At 29.9% G+C, this 17,917-nt stretch overlaps 1 protein-coding gene across 2 annotated transcripts; it reads right to left on the minus strand.

Moving 5' to 3' along the window:
- Positions 1 to 379: 379 nt before the first annotated feature.
- Positions 380 to 15,797, minus strand: LOC113559089 (elongation of very long chain fatty acids protein 6). 2 transcript variants are annotated; one of them, XM_026964680.1, is made up of 2 exons: positions 14,834 to 15,730; positions 380 to 1,443 (listed from the first exon to the last, which is right to left on the minus strand). In XM_026964680.1, the coding sequence occupies exons 1-2, from the start codon at positions 15,154 to 15,156 to the stop codon at positions 921 to 923; spliced, it is 846 nt and encodes a 281-aa protein (XP_026820481.1). In that variant the 5' UTR covers positions 15,157 to 15,730; the 3' UTR covers positions 380 to 920. The 2 variants fall into 2 exon arrangements, with proteins under 2 accessions (XP_026820481.1, XP_026820482.1); XM_026964681.2 differs by lacking the exon at positions 380 to 1,443 and adding an exon at positions 5,538 to 7,103 and having other exon boundaries at positions 14,834 to 15,797.
- Positions 15,798 to 17,917: the final 2,120 nt, after the last annotated feature.

Here is a 17,917-nt window from a genome sequence, read left to right on the forward strand (position 1 = left end):
TTGGTTCACTTAAAGTTAAATACTCATGAAATTAAACTACTTAGTTTGTTTAAAACTATATACATACTTTTCATACAACAGTAAGTTGGAGTAAACAGTTTTTTTTTATAGAAAACAATCAGATATTTTCTTTAACGCACAATATTTTATAATTAATAATTATTACATTAAAATTATAAATATATGGTGTAAAATTAGAAGCCCCTAAAAAATCTCAGCCCCGTAGTCTGTGTGCCATTATCTTGCGGCTCACCCATAATCCAACCTTACGGCTACAGTTTGAGTCAATACGGCCAGTCGTTGTAAAACTGGATCCCAATAAACCTGTAATAAATATACTAAAAGGGAAGGAACAAAATAATTCTTGTGAAATAAAAAATTAAGTTCTTGGAAAATAAAATTTTCTTTTTTATTAGGCTAAGTTGGCCTACTATGTAGGTACACGCACTTCAAACAAAAATGCCTATATAAAACAACGCTGTGTTAATCGATCAGCGACTCGATACTTTTCTTCGTGGAAGTCAAGTACAAACTAAGTAGAAAATACAAAAAAAAATATATATATTTATCGTCTATAAAAACGAACGGTTTTTCTAAACAACAAGACAGAAGGAAAAAAAACACAGGATGAAAATAATAAAGAAATCGAGCACGAAAAAATATCAAAATAAAATTAGCACATGTTCGTCTCATTGATAATAATAATAAAAATAATAATAAATAATAATAATAATAATGATCTTCTATCGCAACTCATTAATCTCGTAAATAATAGTATTTAATAATATCAGTGCACGTATTTGAAAATCAATGGCCAGCAGCGACGGCACATCACACTGCGACAGCAGTAGCAGCGGTGTTTGCAACAGAAGCTGTACCGTAGCCGCCGCAGAAGAAGACGTTACCACCGTCGTCCGAGATCAATGTTGCTTGGACGATTTTTTGGACGAGTTGACCCGGCCACCCTTGTTGAGGTAGGCGTTGTAGAAGAACCGGGCGAACAGCAACAGGTAACTAAAGTACATAGCCGATGACAGAGTGATGTTGAGCTTGGACACCCGGCATGAGTGAGGTCCGCCGGCTTTCAGATAACCGTATGTGGTGTAGTTGATGAAGCAGCCGACCAGCATCTGCGTCAACTGACTGGCCGTGATGAACATGGACACCTGCTTAGGCGGTCGGTAGCCCATGGCCCGTGCCGCGTAATACGTGTACATCATCGAGTGCACAGAATAGTTCATGACGATGAACCACCGAGCGGACGACGTGAACTCCATATACGAGAACCATGTGTACAGCAGCACGGTGATGTGATGGTACCAGTGCAGGAAGATGAGCGGCTGCTTGCGAAGCACGATGAATATCGTGTCACCGAGTTCGGGGAGCTTGGACAGCACGAACAGCCATGACCAAAACCCTGACACCGGGTCGTCCTCGACGTAACTGTAAGTGGGAAGGAACAAAAAATAAACGAAACAATTAGAAAAGGAAATAAAATATTCATACCAATTGAGTAGCCAAACGACATTTTTGTAATAATGTACAGATTCTTATATATTTTGTGGTTCATACACGTGGTAAGAACACCAATATAAATTTACCATTTTATCACTCAACATTTGGAAGAGCATTTTCGGATTGCTACTAGTGTGGATAAATTATGCCAATATTTTTTAGGTAGTTTAACTTATAAAAATCGTATATAGATTAGGTTGAGTCAGGTCAGATTATTTAAATAAAAATATACCTATAAATAATTATTTGTTTGATAAGATTTTTTTATTATTATTTTTAGCTGGTTTTTTTTTTTTTGCTACTACTAACCTGGCCACTTAGGGTAAGGCAAGTTTTTTGAACATGTATTCTCAAATGTGAGACATCCATAAAAGTAACTGCGGCCAAACACTACGCCACACCATGCACTTTTACAAAATTTGTTTGGTATTAATAAAAAAAACATAGTGTGAAATAATAATTTTTAAAAACATGATAGGTATAACTCCTTATAAGTCTATTTAAGATAATACATTCTAAAAATACATTGCCTAACCTTTTTAAAACGGTTTAAGTGGCTACAGCTCCCTCTCCCACTCCAAAGCTTGGTTTTACATTTTCCTACATACACAGATAATTTGAATACACTTCAAAATCCGACCGTGAGTAGTGCGAATACTGCGCATATTTGCACTGAAAATTGTTAAACCGCTTCCGTATTTTTCAAATACGCTTCTGAACCTTCTATTTAAACTATTATCATAAAATAAATTATAGTCTATAGAAATCGGTTTTTGAGAACATTTTATTATTGTATTTATGCAGTGTTAATGACTGTTATATTATACAGTTATCATATTGAGCACTACACAGTTGTGATTATTTGCTTGTGTAAATACTCGTTATCTCAAAAAAATTTAACATTTTTAATTTTTACAATTTATTCCAAGCATTTATCTTTTATACTCATAAAATATTGGTATTTTAAATAATTAAAAACATAAATATATAGTTATATTATAAATATTATTACTGGTATTTGTTCGAAATTCAATTTATATATTATTATGCAGAAATTCTAAAAAGTATGTTGTAGTTTAAAAAAATTAACTTAAAAGATAGGTAGTAACAAAAAAAATAAATACAAGATATTGTTTTAAGACTTCGATTAGAACCTCTATTTAACAAACTCGGATGTTCTTTAAAAACAATTCGTTTTTATGTGTACAAAATAAATTCAAAAATAATATAATACTAACATATAATATTTCTAAATTATTATATTTATATAATATATTAACCTGTTGAACAACTTTTGTACTATTCTGACTATAAAAATGCTCACACTTATTAAAATAAATCAGATTGACGAGTGTGTACTTCATGGTTAATAAGTAATAATACAATAGTTTAATGGTTTTTAAATTTGTCATACAAAAATAACACAAAATTAATTCGTGAAATGTGAACGTTTTTGAATGAAAATTTTATGGTCCCGTAAATTATTTCGTTGTATAATAGAGTTTCGTTAAGTAGACATTTGTTAAATAGAGGATCCATTGTATCTTAAAAAATATTTCTAAAACCCCTAATACTTTCGATAGAATAAGTCGTGAATAAACCTTTAAAAGAATCACTCTACATTAAAATACCATGATAGATAATAGTACTATATACTAATGTAGTATTCTAAATATTATTAATACCTGCGCACATATAAGTAGTTAATATTTCATAACAAAGATAAAAAATTAAACATGGATTTCTGTTTCATATTGTGGTTGTACATCGCCACTGATAACAATAAACCATTGACGCACGACTGCTCGCGATGCTTCCGATATCTGATGTGTTTATCACTGTCAATCGCCATTAGAGTATTTAGAATATGTATTTGAATACTTGACAAAAGTAGACTGATCAATACTAAAATTATAGGCAAAAGTAATTAACGGCTGTACAAATTTAATTGGCACAAAACGAATACCAGTTTATAACGGTTTTGATATGATGATTCAGCAAACAAAAAACTACAACGATCTAAAATTTGAAACTTATGGAACAACAACCAACTTAGATTCAAATTGTATCAAAAATAAAACATCAAATTCTGAAAAAAAATCACAAACTTCTCTGATTATTTATTCTTCCATTAGACAAAAGGGAAATAAAAAAACTAAACCACAATTTTAGAAACCAACTCTTCGATACCGGAAATGCGTCGAACGTCGATATAGCCGATACAACGACGCTACTATTAAATATAGTATGTCATTATATTCGCTACGAACGTGAACGGCAGTAATACAAAATTACATAGGCACTGATTGTCCTACCGTATAATGATTATACTATAGTACTCAATTTTTTTCCTCTCAATCCTCATACGTTACTTTTTAGTTTTTTTTATAAATTTTTTCAATTGCATCTAATAGACACAATACTCGTAACTAGTAATACTATAATACATTGATAAAGTATTATTATTATTATCATAATTGCGTGGTTAAGGATAATCATAAATATTATATCTACCGCCCAACAGTGATGTTTTCACCCGCAGCCTTGCCATAATAAACTATAATATATATATTTTATAAACATGTAGGTTACTTTTTGTATCGCCACACTGATTACAGTACATTATATCCTTAAAATTTAAACAGCTAAATTACACTGTGTGTGTGTATCAATAATAATAAAGTGCACTTCATAACACATTACATTAAGTACTCCCGTTCTGCACACTTACCTATACTAAAGAAAAAACGTATCATTATAAAGGAAATTAAAATATAATCAGTATCGTGTTTATACGATTAACTGCAGAATAATAAACATACGCAATAGCGTTAGAAATAATATTATTCGATCAGTGTAAATTAACGTAGTATACCACCGTCCGCCATGCAACTTGTAAATAAGCCAAGTATAGTAGGTACATTGGGCATGTTTGCGTTCGTTTAAACCTAATCGATAAACCACAATATTATCTTCTTCGATGATACACGTTCGTCGTTTTTGAAATTATAAGCAAACTTCCGGGGAACATTGTCTCAGGGCCACAGATGTGATTTCCGCGAATAACGAACGGAACAAGTTTATATTTCACAACAAATACGCATACTCGTTTCGAAAACTGGAATTTTTCTACGCTTAATTTTAAAAACAAGCGAGAGTTTAATACCAGAATCCCCACACGACCCACACTCAATTAATAAAGTTGATTTAATGTAGAAAATCTTGTATGTTATTAATTGTAACGATAGACGGTATAATATTAAGAATGTTTTGTTAACAAAATATTAATAAATTGATAAAAAAAATTTTTTTAACCACACAAACACTAGACAAGCTCGATTTTTCGAATTGTGTACCTATAATTCCATAATATAATAGAAAGTATGTAAATCGACGGCTGCGAAATCTAACCAAGAAATATCGGAAGTATTAAGGATTTATATAATCATCGATTATGACTTTTCAAAATAAATTCCCACAAATGGTACATATAGTTCACTAGTGTACTTATATTATTATCAAAATAAACAATTTCAAATAGGAATAATTTTATAAAAATAATATAAGTAAGCCATATAGTAAAATTAAACATGCAACAGCACCTTGCAGCATTTACTAATTTACTATTTAATATGATCTAGCTCGCATATGGGTACATTTAATATTCATACTTATGACAATATATTATAATATACTTAACCAACCTATTATACATGCATTAAATTTTACATGCAGTAAAATATTAAAATTTAAAATTAATCAAAACCTATTGATATACGATTACACACATATAATAAGCGTTTTATATTCATTATTCAAACTAATAAGATAACAACTAGAAATCTAAAAACCTAATAAAGTAATTATAATTCTCTATTAGTTTCAAAATTAATAACATTAACAAATAATATAATGTTGACAAAAATTAATATTTAACAGAGTTACGATTCATTGCTGTAAAAAATTGTATAATTACCACAAATACATAAAAAAAAAACATTCAATTTATTACAATTTTAAGACTATAATAAAAAAAAATAAAAAAATATAATGGTTAATGTAATTTTTTTAATACTAAAATGTATGGCTTTTACGCTTACAATTCACTAAATAACGTCGTTTATTTTTTTGAAACTCAACTTTTTCGTGGAATTAAAGTATTAGTTTCACTAGTAATCTGTAGATATAAGTAAAAATTAATTTTGATAAAATAAAACAAATATCGTCCAAGCAAAAAAAAAAATAATACAATTTCTTAAACATAACAACTAAAGAGAAATATATATACAATTCATCGCCCAAAACAATGATAATTATGTTTAATTATACCTAATAGTAATGTTCAATAATACCAAATTTAAAAGTAAAAAAAACCATCTTGATCATCAGATTAGTACGAAAATTTAAATTAATAAAGAAAATTTGAATATAATTTGGTTAATTTATTGGGTTAGGTCCTTATTAAGATTTTTGTTGGTATAAATACTAGATGGTGGATGTTTATTTGTCACAAGCAGATAAATTAAAACACCTTAAGCGCTTTAGTTTTGTAGAACCCGGTAACTCAGTGTATCCCAACCAGGTGGGAGGGGGCGTGTAAACATTGCTGGAGAGGCGCAAGCTGTCATTATGAAGTAAAATTTTATTTATTACATTATTTTTATTTTACAATGAAGGGAAAAAATAAAAAATAAATAAAAACAAAATGTGATCATTTTTTTCAATTTATAGGAGGGAGGCGCGAGTTTTTTGAAAACCTACAAAGGGGGCAAAGGATAAAAGAGTCCCCCATTGCCGTAACTGAATACTGTATGCACATATTATGAGTATATCATTAATTTATATAATAAGTTTAAATTTCAAGCGTGATCTCTAGAGGTGGAGTCTAGAAGTTAACTGTTTTATGCGTAAGCTCCAGATTAAGAGTTTAACTACAATAAAACTAAGATATTTCATTTCATTTGTCATTAAAGGGGTAGAACAAATTGATCTTGTAAATAACATAAATAATATTTATAATAGCACTTCGTTCAAAACCAATATATATAATAACTAAAATAATAACAACACATGTCATTGGAGGTCAGTGTTGTTTGGACGATTTTTTAGACTTGCTGAAGTATGCGTTGTAGAAAAATCTAGCGAACAGCAATAAGTAACTGAAGTACATTAAAGACGACACAGTAACATTGGTCTGGGACACCCGGCACGATTGCTGACCACCCGACTTCAGGTAACTGTACGTGGTGTAGTTGATGAAGCAGCCGGCCAACATCTGCATTAGCTGGCTGGCCGTGATGAACATAGACACACATTTGGGCAACCGGTAACCCATGGCGCTGATTGCGAAATACGAATACATCATAGAGTGCACCGAGTAGTTCATGACGATGAACCACCGGGCAGACGACGTGAACTCCATATATGAGAACCACGAATACAGCAGCACGGTGATGTGATGGTACCAGTGCAGGAAGATGAGCGGCTTCTTGCGCATCACTATGAATATAGTGTCACACAGTTCGGGCAGTTTGGACAGTACGAATACCCATGACCAAAAACCGGACACCTTGTCATCCAGAATATAGCTATAAACGGAACAGAAAATCTACACTTACATTGTACGTGCGAAAATTTACCACCACCTCCAGGCGAACTTGTAGAAATAAGATGATTGAGAATTTGTCAAGTGACACACACCAGACGATCAAGCATGGTTAGGCTATATACAATAGTATTTTTGTCGTCATTGTTATTTACCAACCGTTAGGCATCATTGTGATGATATGAAGTATTGTAAGATGAAGATGATCTATTTACAAACTGGTTTGGAATAATTTAATTTAAAAGTAAAAACAAATAAGAGTTGAAATTTGACATAACTGACATGGATTTATTTAAATTTCTTTTGCTTAAGTTTATTTAGTTTTGACAAAAACTCGAAATTTAATAAAATTATTAACAGTAATTTAATCCCCAAGTAATAGTTTAAGAAAGCACAACACGTTTCACCATTAATAGTTAACACTTGAATGACTTGAAAGAAAAATTGTTGACTAATCTTTTGTAATATTTTGTTAATTATTATTTGCGTGAGAAGTTTTCTGAATATTTTAATATTTAATTATATAGTTACTGGAAATAAATAAATGGCCGAAATTAGTTTAAATGTCACGTCTTTAAGCCCTACTAAAATAAATAATCGGTTAAAAACGTGGTATCTGGAAATACTTTTTTTAAAATTATTTAGACAAAATAACTTTAGCTATGATCAAGGACATTAAATTAAGATTCAAGGGATAATGAAGAACCAATGGTTTTCACACCGTAAAAACACGTTCAAACACTGTTTAGAGAATTACCCAATATCTTTTTTTCACACGATGAGAAAAGCGCGTAAGTATTAACACACAATAAAAGAAAATGCTGCTATGTTAGACAAATAACTACAGTGATTAAATCATTACTTTTATTTTTCATATTAATAACATAAGATTAAGAAATGTTATAAAAAAAAACAACGAAATTTATCAATAAAACTTATTTTTTTGTCAATTTGAGTGACCAAAATTGTACAACTCCACTGTATCAATTGTAGAAAATAAAGCACCTAAGTTTTATTAGTTTTAAGTCTTAACATTTATTATAAGATTGACTTTTGTATAATCAATGACCATAAGAAGTATGCGTTGTCTTAACCATACTACTATTTTTGCGTTACTGTTCACTCATCGATTTAAAAAATAAAAAGAAACATATAATATGGCTCAAAGGTCGAATTGTTATAAATATACGTGAACAAATATGATGAACTACAAGAGAAAACCGTCGTTTAACACAAAATGCAGGCTGCAACGGTTATAACTTTGCACGTATACTAATTATTATTATAATTTATAGTACTACGTGATGTTACGATATGCCACGTTTTGACCGTATGGACTTACTGATAGAATGACTGTTAATTGGAAATGGTTTATTATAGAGAATTTTTCTTAACCCTTAATTTTCCAAACTATCTGTTATCAATATTTAAGTTATTTTAATACACGCGAATCGAGGAATATTTAATGATTCTACTTAATTTAAGTATAATTTTCTTTTATCTGTACTAAGTTAACAATACTATAATTAGGTAGGTATTATTTTTAACAGCATACCTACTATAATATAAAAATTAATGTTTTATGTAACACCTATGAAAAATACATAATAGTTTACATACTGTGAAAATAAAATTTAAAAAAAAACTTAATGGTTATCCACCGACAAAGATAAAATGTCACAATTGATAAATTAATCTTTGAACTGAAATTATGCCATGTGCCATTAACAATATTAAAATTTATAATTAGATTTCTAATTTGTATCTATATACTTAATACCTCGCTTAATACTATATTAATAAACAATGAATGATTTCAGAATGATTCACCGGTGAAATATATACAAAAAAAATTGTTTCTTACAGCATTGTAATTATGTATTTATTGTATTAGACTACTCGTAAAAAAAAATTAAATCATTCGAAATGCAACAACCATTGTGCAATTCAATATTTTATTCTTTGGAAGGATTGTGACGTTATCCGTAATTCAAAATTTTTAATGATTTTTTTTCGATAAATTGTGAAATTAAATTTGAATATACATTTGACCATTCGTTTCACTATAGTTTGCTTACAGCTAAATTCACTATTTTCTCTGTTTTCCTTTACAAGATAATTATTAATGTAAAGTACTTTTAACTATTAAAATAGGTATATTTATCTTAAAAAAATTCAGTTCAACAGTTTCATAAAAACAATACAAAAAAATTAATGAGTCATTTATTCATTCATAGAAATTCAATTAATGTATTTATTAAGCTCAAAGATAAGATTTTCAATATGTTCGCGTACCACTCAATAATACAAAACATTATACCAAACAGCAGTTAAATTGTATGTTAAAAAATAATGCAGTCACTTCAAATAACTTGACTAGGATATGTGATTACCTACATATTATAATCATTAAATAAAAGATGCATTTAATATATTTTTTTGTACTAAGCTTATTATGCAGTATATTGTATACATAGCGTTATAGAAACACAAGTACATCAAACAAATTAAAATTATTGCGAACGGAATTCTTCCGCATTTTTACATATATTATGAACTTTTCAAAAAATAAAATTTAATTCCACACACTAAGCATAAATATACACAGTTTGTTTGTCAACAATTTTTAGAAACAGGAAGTTATATAGGAATATTCACGTAGACATATATGCTGATGTGCCGATTTTTGTGTGAGATTCGAATTTACCGAAAGAATCACAATACAAGTCAAATTGTCTATTATTATTGCTTCCTCTAATATTTAGAAATGGCAAGTGCAATTCGTACATTGCTATTACGAAAACAAAATATTATCTTATAAAAGTAAATAGGTACCATGATAATAAAATTTGTTAGAAATTATTGAAAGCTAATGCCGACACCTAATGGATATTCAATTTTAAAAACCAGTAACAACTATTTTTTTAAATAATTTATTCAAAACCCATAATGGCATAATACCATTACAATTAGCCCATAAATAGGTACTTACATAATTATAAAATATAACACATACATTTCGTAAATACCGTATATATTTTATAAAAATAAAATTAATGAATAACATTTCATTGTGTACAACAGTACTAAAAATTATTCCAAAATACCAAGACTGTACTACTGGTATAATAATTGTAAATTAAAATCTTAAATAGGATCTATTATTTAAGAGTAGCTAGTCTTATTTTAGAATCTATAAGCAGATTTAACAAGCCCAGATTTAAGAGGTTCATATTTCCTTGCATAAAAAACAATGGACTTTTTTCTTTTTTTCTGACCCAAGTTATAAATTACATCAGTCTATAATTATATAAACCTTTTTATCATTTTTAAACTGTCACTTGACTACATGGAGAGGACTGCGTTAGCATGACTTCCCTAAGATATAAGTTCTGCAAAAACGCTAATAATATTTTCAATTAAAGAAGCAAACTAAAATAAAGTATGGTAAATAATTTAATATTGATAACTTACATGTGATAACAATAAAAAATTACAACCGAACAATAAAATATTAAAATGTAACTTTTTTTGTATCCTATAAAAATATTTTTGATGCAATACACTTTTTTTTATTAAATTATACATAGATTAATTTATATTTATAATAATTGGTGAAATTTAAATAAATTTAATTAGTAAATCAAAAGTATTTTAAGTACTGCAACTATATTTACACAAATTCAGATAAACTACTAATTTGTATCATAATATTTTAAAATAAAAAAATAATATTAGTTTCTATTGATTTTAAATCAGTATTTAATATTTATTATCCAAGTATATTTGAATATATTAATTTAATTGCATTTGAATTACATGAATAGCGATGCTCATCGCACTTTAAAGCATGTTGTATATTTATGTATTTTTAGAATCATGCCTGCGGTAGGCTATTTTAGCAAGGTATGATAAACGTTACTTAAACTATTGCCCTATATTTCAAAGTATATAATATCATTATACACATGTTATAAACAGATACTGAAATCCAACCAGAAAAGAAATTGAAATTGTATCATTAGTTATATTTACATAAAATAAAATACATACAATACTGAAATTATTAGAATGTAGCTTAGCTACAGAGAATAAAAATTGTATATAATAATTGTAGATAAATTTGAAATCACTAATTACATTATTACATCTAAATAATGACATCATTATATTGATATTATTGATACATAATACATAAATAAAACATAAAAAACAAAAATACATAAATATACATTAGAAAATAAAATTTGTTTAATATAAAACATGCATTAGTAGGATATTGAAAGTTGTATTCGTCCTATTAGGAGGTACAACAATAATTTCTATTTCAATAATTTAATTGTGCTATTAGTTATAGGTTACTAGTTATTACTTGTATACTTATTACTTATTAGTTATTACTAACATAGGTAGATCATAACTGCAAAAAGTTAATAAAATTGTGCATTACAAAATCACAAAAGACAAATACATATGTTCCAATCATACACTACAAAAATATTATTATTAGATGTATTTATACTTCACTTAATAAAAACAAATTTTATACTGAAATATCTTTCCAAATAAAAATAGCTAAGCTCTTATTTAGTAGCAACCAAATTGTAAAATTTGTTTAAATTACTTAGGGTCCAGGTAAAAATATTTTAGTTAAGCCTTAAATGTTATTTTAAGTGTTTTAATTCAAAAATCACTTTAGAATAATGATGGAATAATTTATATTTTTTGTAAAATGATTTTTTTTTTATATTCTCTTTTAATTAAAAACAGAAATAACAATTTTATTTCTTCAAAAAAAGTTCAAGTTATGCTGAAGTATGGCTGAAAAGTAAAATTTACAAACAAAAAAAATCAATTAAGAAAAAGTAGATAAATTATTGCTAATTGTAACTTACAATTTTAAGAGGCCAAAATACACCATTTAATAGGAATTCAGATAGATTAAAATAATTTGTTTAATTGTCTGGTATATTACCTCTTCGAATCAATTAATTTTCATCATGGTAACAACCTAATACTTACTAACGACTGCACATAAATTAGATATCTTAACAACCAAACTTATTTATTGCATAATAAATAATATTTTGATACTTAACTTAATTAAATTCACAAATATGAGTAAATTAAATCCTGTTTTATTCTTGTTATAGCCAACTATATTGCCTAAGACTAAATATGAAAGATCAACCTGATTAGCAGAGATCAATAAACATTGGTATACTATTAATGTGTACAGTAATATCTACAAATAATTTTAATAGAACTAACAGAATGCACTTCGACTCTTAATTTGGCATCAAATATGATATAATTGCATATAGATTATACCTATATTAAATAGTAATTACCTAATTATTTTATCAAAAAGAATAATTGATGACGTCAATTTTTTTTTTATTAGATTTTTTTTCTTATAGAGACCTACTATAGGTACAATCAAATTAGAGATTAAAAATCCACATAACCTATCACAAAATTTAAAATTTGTTTTTGTAAAAAAAAAAACGTGGCATGAATTTAATTGATGAATAAGAAAATTGAAAAATTATCATTTTAAACATTATTAAATACCTTTTTTTCAATATATTAGGTAGGTGGTATTCATTTATAAATGTATAAGAATATAACATACATACATATAATGTCTGTTTTAAGATTTTAAATAAATGGTCTAATTACCAATAGTTTTGAAGGTGAATTATTAACCAGTAATCCAAGGATATGAACACAAAAGAATTATTTTAAATACTCAATTCAAGTTTGAATGTAAACATTTCCTGTGGGATAATACAAGCATAAAAGTAGGTAACTATATGGATCAATATGAAATTAATTAGTATGATTTATGTTTAAATTAAATTAAAATGTAAATTACATTTTTCTAAGACATAATTACATCTTCTTTATAAATTAAAGAAAATTAGAAACACAATGACAAAAAAATATTGTAAACTACTAGTAAGATTATTTGTTTTATAATGATTAAATAACATAATTATGTATACCATAATAAGGTTAATCTGAAGAATGTACCTATATCAGAAAATTATTCAGAACTGGTAATTATATAAAATATACCTACTTATAATTGATGATTTATGAATATGTTTATTCAGTGGTTTATATTAGATATGTTACATATAATGATAAATATAGGTAAACCACAACACATATAAGTACTTAATATGAAGAGTATAAAAAATATATTATTTTCTTTAACAACATATAATACCTAACCTAAGTAAATGCATTAGGTTTAGAACATATTTTATTTAGTTAAAAAAATTTAATATTTTCAGTAGGTATAGTTGAAATAAATAATATTCATTTATCTATTAAATGCTATTAAAATAAACAATACATCCTAATGTGAACTATTGAATCAATCAAATTAAAAAACTTTAAATAAACATAACAGTAAATACCTAGGTAGACACACAAGACCAAACTTTTAACATTCTTCATCTCAAAGCATTTACAAAAAAAATGTAAAACAAAGAAAATTACCAAAGCTTTTTCTTTAAAACTAAAAACTATTTTCTGACCAATTAAACTAGACATCCCAAAACATAAACCATAAACATAGTCATATAACGTACGAGGTGTACATTTCCACGTACATAATACACATAAGCAATGAAATGTACTATCCTCAACAGAGGTTATTAATAAGTAATATCATATGCCCAACTAACGTGTTTTTAACAAGGATTATTGCACTATTATTAGAAAAACGAAACTGCACATCTTTATAGTTGAACTAAATGGAAGTGAATGGTAAAAAGTCTATTCAACATTTAGGTATTGTTGAGCATATATGTCTCGTTATGTTCGTGTAAACATCAGTCACGTACTTAAGGGGATTGGAAGCGGTGACTTTCTGTCTTTGTCTAACACACGTGAAACATAGCTATATGTTTGACAAAAATTAAAGTACTTCTAGTTGTTCGATGTAAAATATGTTAATATTTTTTACTTGATATACAAGTTTCCTTTGCAACGGTCAAAGCACTTTTTCAATTGTTTTATTATTTAAAATAAATATTTTAAATTTTATAAATTTGTCAATTTTTATTATTAAATATATTAAAAATATGCTTAGACCGATGCAAAGTTAACTTGTACACCAATTCAATCATCTTTACATATTTTAAATCGAACAACTAGAAGTACCTTAATTTTTGTCAGGCGCGTGTAGCTATTTTTCCATGTTCTACGTGTGTAAGACAAAGACAGAAAATCACCGCTTCCAATTCCCTTAAAGCTATTCCTTACACAGAAGCTTGAGCTCGGTAAACCAGACGGCCACACGTCAATAATATATAACCTAAAACCCAAACACTGCTTTTCACTCGTATGAACCGATGGTAAGAAAGCATGTAAAAGCCATTTGTAAGGTTGTAGTATATTACATAGCCACATTAAATTAACAAGACGATCGGCAGCGTGTTATCAGTGAACCGAAAAATGCTACCTCGCACAAACACGCGCGCGTCGTATTATCTACGACGGGGGGAACGCAGCAGCGACGATGGAGCGCTGGAAAACGGACCGCGGCCTTTGCGTAAAAAACTAAAGTCGGCGTTGCGGTCGTCGCCAAGCGGCGATGACGTTTCGCCCATGTTAAAAAGGTTAACCAATACTATGATAACAATGAAGTGATTAATAGAAAAATAACACGCCCAAGCACGTGGGCTGGTAGTTGCTTACCTGGTGACGCACACCGAATGGTGCAGACCGTATTTGTTGAGCACCCGGAACAGCTCGGGCGCCGTCCGGGCGAATCCGACCAGGCTGAACGTGGCCAGCATGGTGTTCCACAGCACCAGCAGCCCCTTAAGCCGGAAACCGGCCCGGTCGCGCATCATCCGCCGGAGCCCGAACACCAGCATGGCGTATATGGTGCAGTAATAGAACCCGTTGGTCCAGTTTTCGGTCATCCACTGCCGCGTCCATTCGTAGTGGAAGTTCTCCTCGAAGTCGAACACGTACGAATAGTTAGACGGCTCGGGGTACATCATAAGACGGACCATGGCGACGTCGTATTCCCGCGCGAACTGTTGACGTGCGATAATATAATGTAAAATGGGTACTTATTTATCACGCGGTTCGGCGGAGGACTAATAATAATCGGCGGGACGTGTAGGACGACGAGTGGCGACGCGGAGCAGCAAACAGGGGTGTGAATCGGCCGCTTAGCTTTATTGCAAGCTAACCGAAAACTGAACGCGTTCACGGAGTATGACAAAAACACTGCCGATAGAGTAGTCTTCCGACTGCTGAACAATGGTATTATTGTGAATTGAGATTTGCACGAGAGCCGAAATGCTAAATTAACGTGCCGTTGCCAGTCGCGCACGCACGCCTGTGTTTACGTGTGTGTGTGTACGAGAAGAGAGTGCGACTGATGAACCGACGTAGTAACGCCTGAACGTGTAAACAGAAAGTGCACTCGGGTACTCACTCACTACTCCTGCTCCGGGCGTTCCGGCTCAGACGTGGTCGTGAAAATACTATATAATGATAATAGTAAACACGTATGCGGGAACGCGCGTGCGTGTGTGTGCAGCACGCCAGAGCACCGAGGCGGCGGCCTGCAGCCCGGCAGCACGTTACACCGCGAACCTCGCGACGCGCACCGTCATACCCACCGAAATGAACGACCGCGTCACATGGATCGGCGCCGCTGGAATATAGCAACGTCGTCGTGACGTCGCAGCAGACCTTTTTGGCGGTCACGAGGAGAGTGAAGGGGACCCGGCAAGGGCCAGCCAGTGCGACAAACATGACGCGCGCCCGCACGCACAGTGCGTTTACCTGCGGGGAATATTATTTTGCTCAGTGACACGTGTTACGCGTACGACCGCCGTAGCGCCGCCACACGTCTTTTACGGATTTTTCGGACTGGAAGACAGAAACTCGAAACCGGTAGGTCGCGGTGGTCGGTCTTGACTATTTTGATAGTTGATACTTGAATACTTGATATCTAATTTATATTCGGATCCCGAATGTGTTGTGTTATACAATTTATATCCGACATCATACGTAACACGACCATATTTTATTATTATACATTATAATAATAAAAGTACACGTTGGTTTGCACTATTAAGGTTAAAACTAAGTTAATTATAATATCGGTAACATACATAATAATATATGCGTCACACGAGTTAAAAACAGATTAGAACCAAAAGCTATATATCTGTTGACTGTTGCTAATCACGTTCGTAAAATACGTGCGCGTATACTCTAAAATGTCCATTATTTTTTTGATCGAAACTTGTCATCCATGTAGTTTATAAAAAACTAAATTTTCTAGAGATTTAGGTACCTATTGTAAATTTGTCAATGCCTTTTATTTTTGTAAAAATATACTTTTAAAATCTATTGATGTATATTTGAAAAACTATTTGATTATAAATTCATTACAAATTTTACATCGCCACCACAATCATTATCTTTTTATTTTATTTTTTATTAAATCATGTACTGTACTAATTGTCTTGCAGCAAAAAATTATTATTATTATTATTATTATTAAATAAGTAGTTTTATAATTTTATATCATTTATAGTCAACATGCTCATCGACTTTTGTAGATTAATGATAATATATTTATATATAGACATAAAATGTTAATGACGTAAATATTACTTATATTACCGGCTACCAGATTAATTACAGGTACGTCGTCCGAGAGTAGCCATACTTTTCAATTCCGATTGATCACCTCGGTTTAAACTCGTTAATTGTTGTTGGTACATAACATATTGAACTGGAATTTTTACTTTATAATATTATCCTCAACGAATCAACAGCAAAATATTCGCCTTTTCGCCCTTCGGAATGGCCACGTAACTGATATAAGTTATAATAAAAAATAATTAAGAGGACGTCATACCCACATGTGTTGTTTCTGTCTTACGAACGTAAAACATAGTAAATTCGCGTTCAGCAGTTTCAATTTTTTGCTGTTAGTTTTAATATTAGAGTAAATTTATTTATTATCAAACTTAAAGGTAATAATATTATCTAGGATATTTCATAGGATTTTATTGATATCTTTATTTTTAAGTGAGTTATAGATATGTAAAATATTAAAATTTTAAAATGCTCGTAACTCGCTTAAAAATTAAAATATCAATAAAAGTCTACGTGACTTTAAATTGACTCTAATATTAAAGCTAACAACATAAAATAGAATTTGCTGAACGCAAATTTACTATGTCTTATGTTCGTAAGATAGAAATGACACATATGACGTTCTCTTAACTCGTAAAATGAATTAAGATAAAAAAAATAAAGATACCTATTAGAAAAATACCAAGATAATTATATTTTATATTTATTTTATTACCGATTTAGGCTATTCGCCCATAGGGTTCGCATTAACACTACATTTTGGAACAGACGACGCCGCAGGAACAACATTCACGTTACTTCAGTGCTCGATTTGGGGGGGACGCAGGGGAACGGAGTACCCCAACTAATTTTTCAGAAATGTTAGCGTACCCCTACTTTTATTTTTAAGGGGAACGCAGGGGACACTGCATCATTCTGAATTTTTATCAAAATGCACGTGATAACACCATAATAATTTTTCTTACCATATATTTAATAATTATTAAGATATTTATTATTATTATTATTTAACTAATTATCTTAAATCATTACTACAAATTGTGCCACAAAATATTTGTTCCACATTATATTTGTTCTAACTACTATTGCATCCTAGAATATACGTCTTATGATAAATTATGGAACTATTTAAAATTTAAATAAATAGTT

The sequence above is a fragment of the Rhopalosiphum maidis genome, chromosome 1 (assembly GCF_003676215.2).
Source record: "Rhopalosiphum maidis isolate BTI-1 chromosome 1, ASM367621v3, whole genome shotgun sequence".
Taxonomy (NCBI): domain Eukaryota; kingdom Metazoa; phylum Arthropoda; class Insecta; order Hemiptera; family Aphididae; genus Rhopalosiphum; species Rhopalosiphum maidis.

Bases quoted from the DNA above. Each gene is read 5' to 3' on its own strand.
- LOC113559089 (XM_026964680.1), bottom strand. From the start codon at position 15,156: ATGGTCCGTCTTATGATGTACCCCGAGCCGTCTAACTATTCGTACGTG. The intron at 1,444-14,833 runs GTAAGCAACTAC...TCCCACTTACAG, and splicing joins CATTCGGTGTGCGTCACCAG to TTACGTCGAGGACGACCCGG.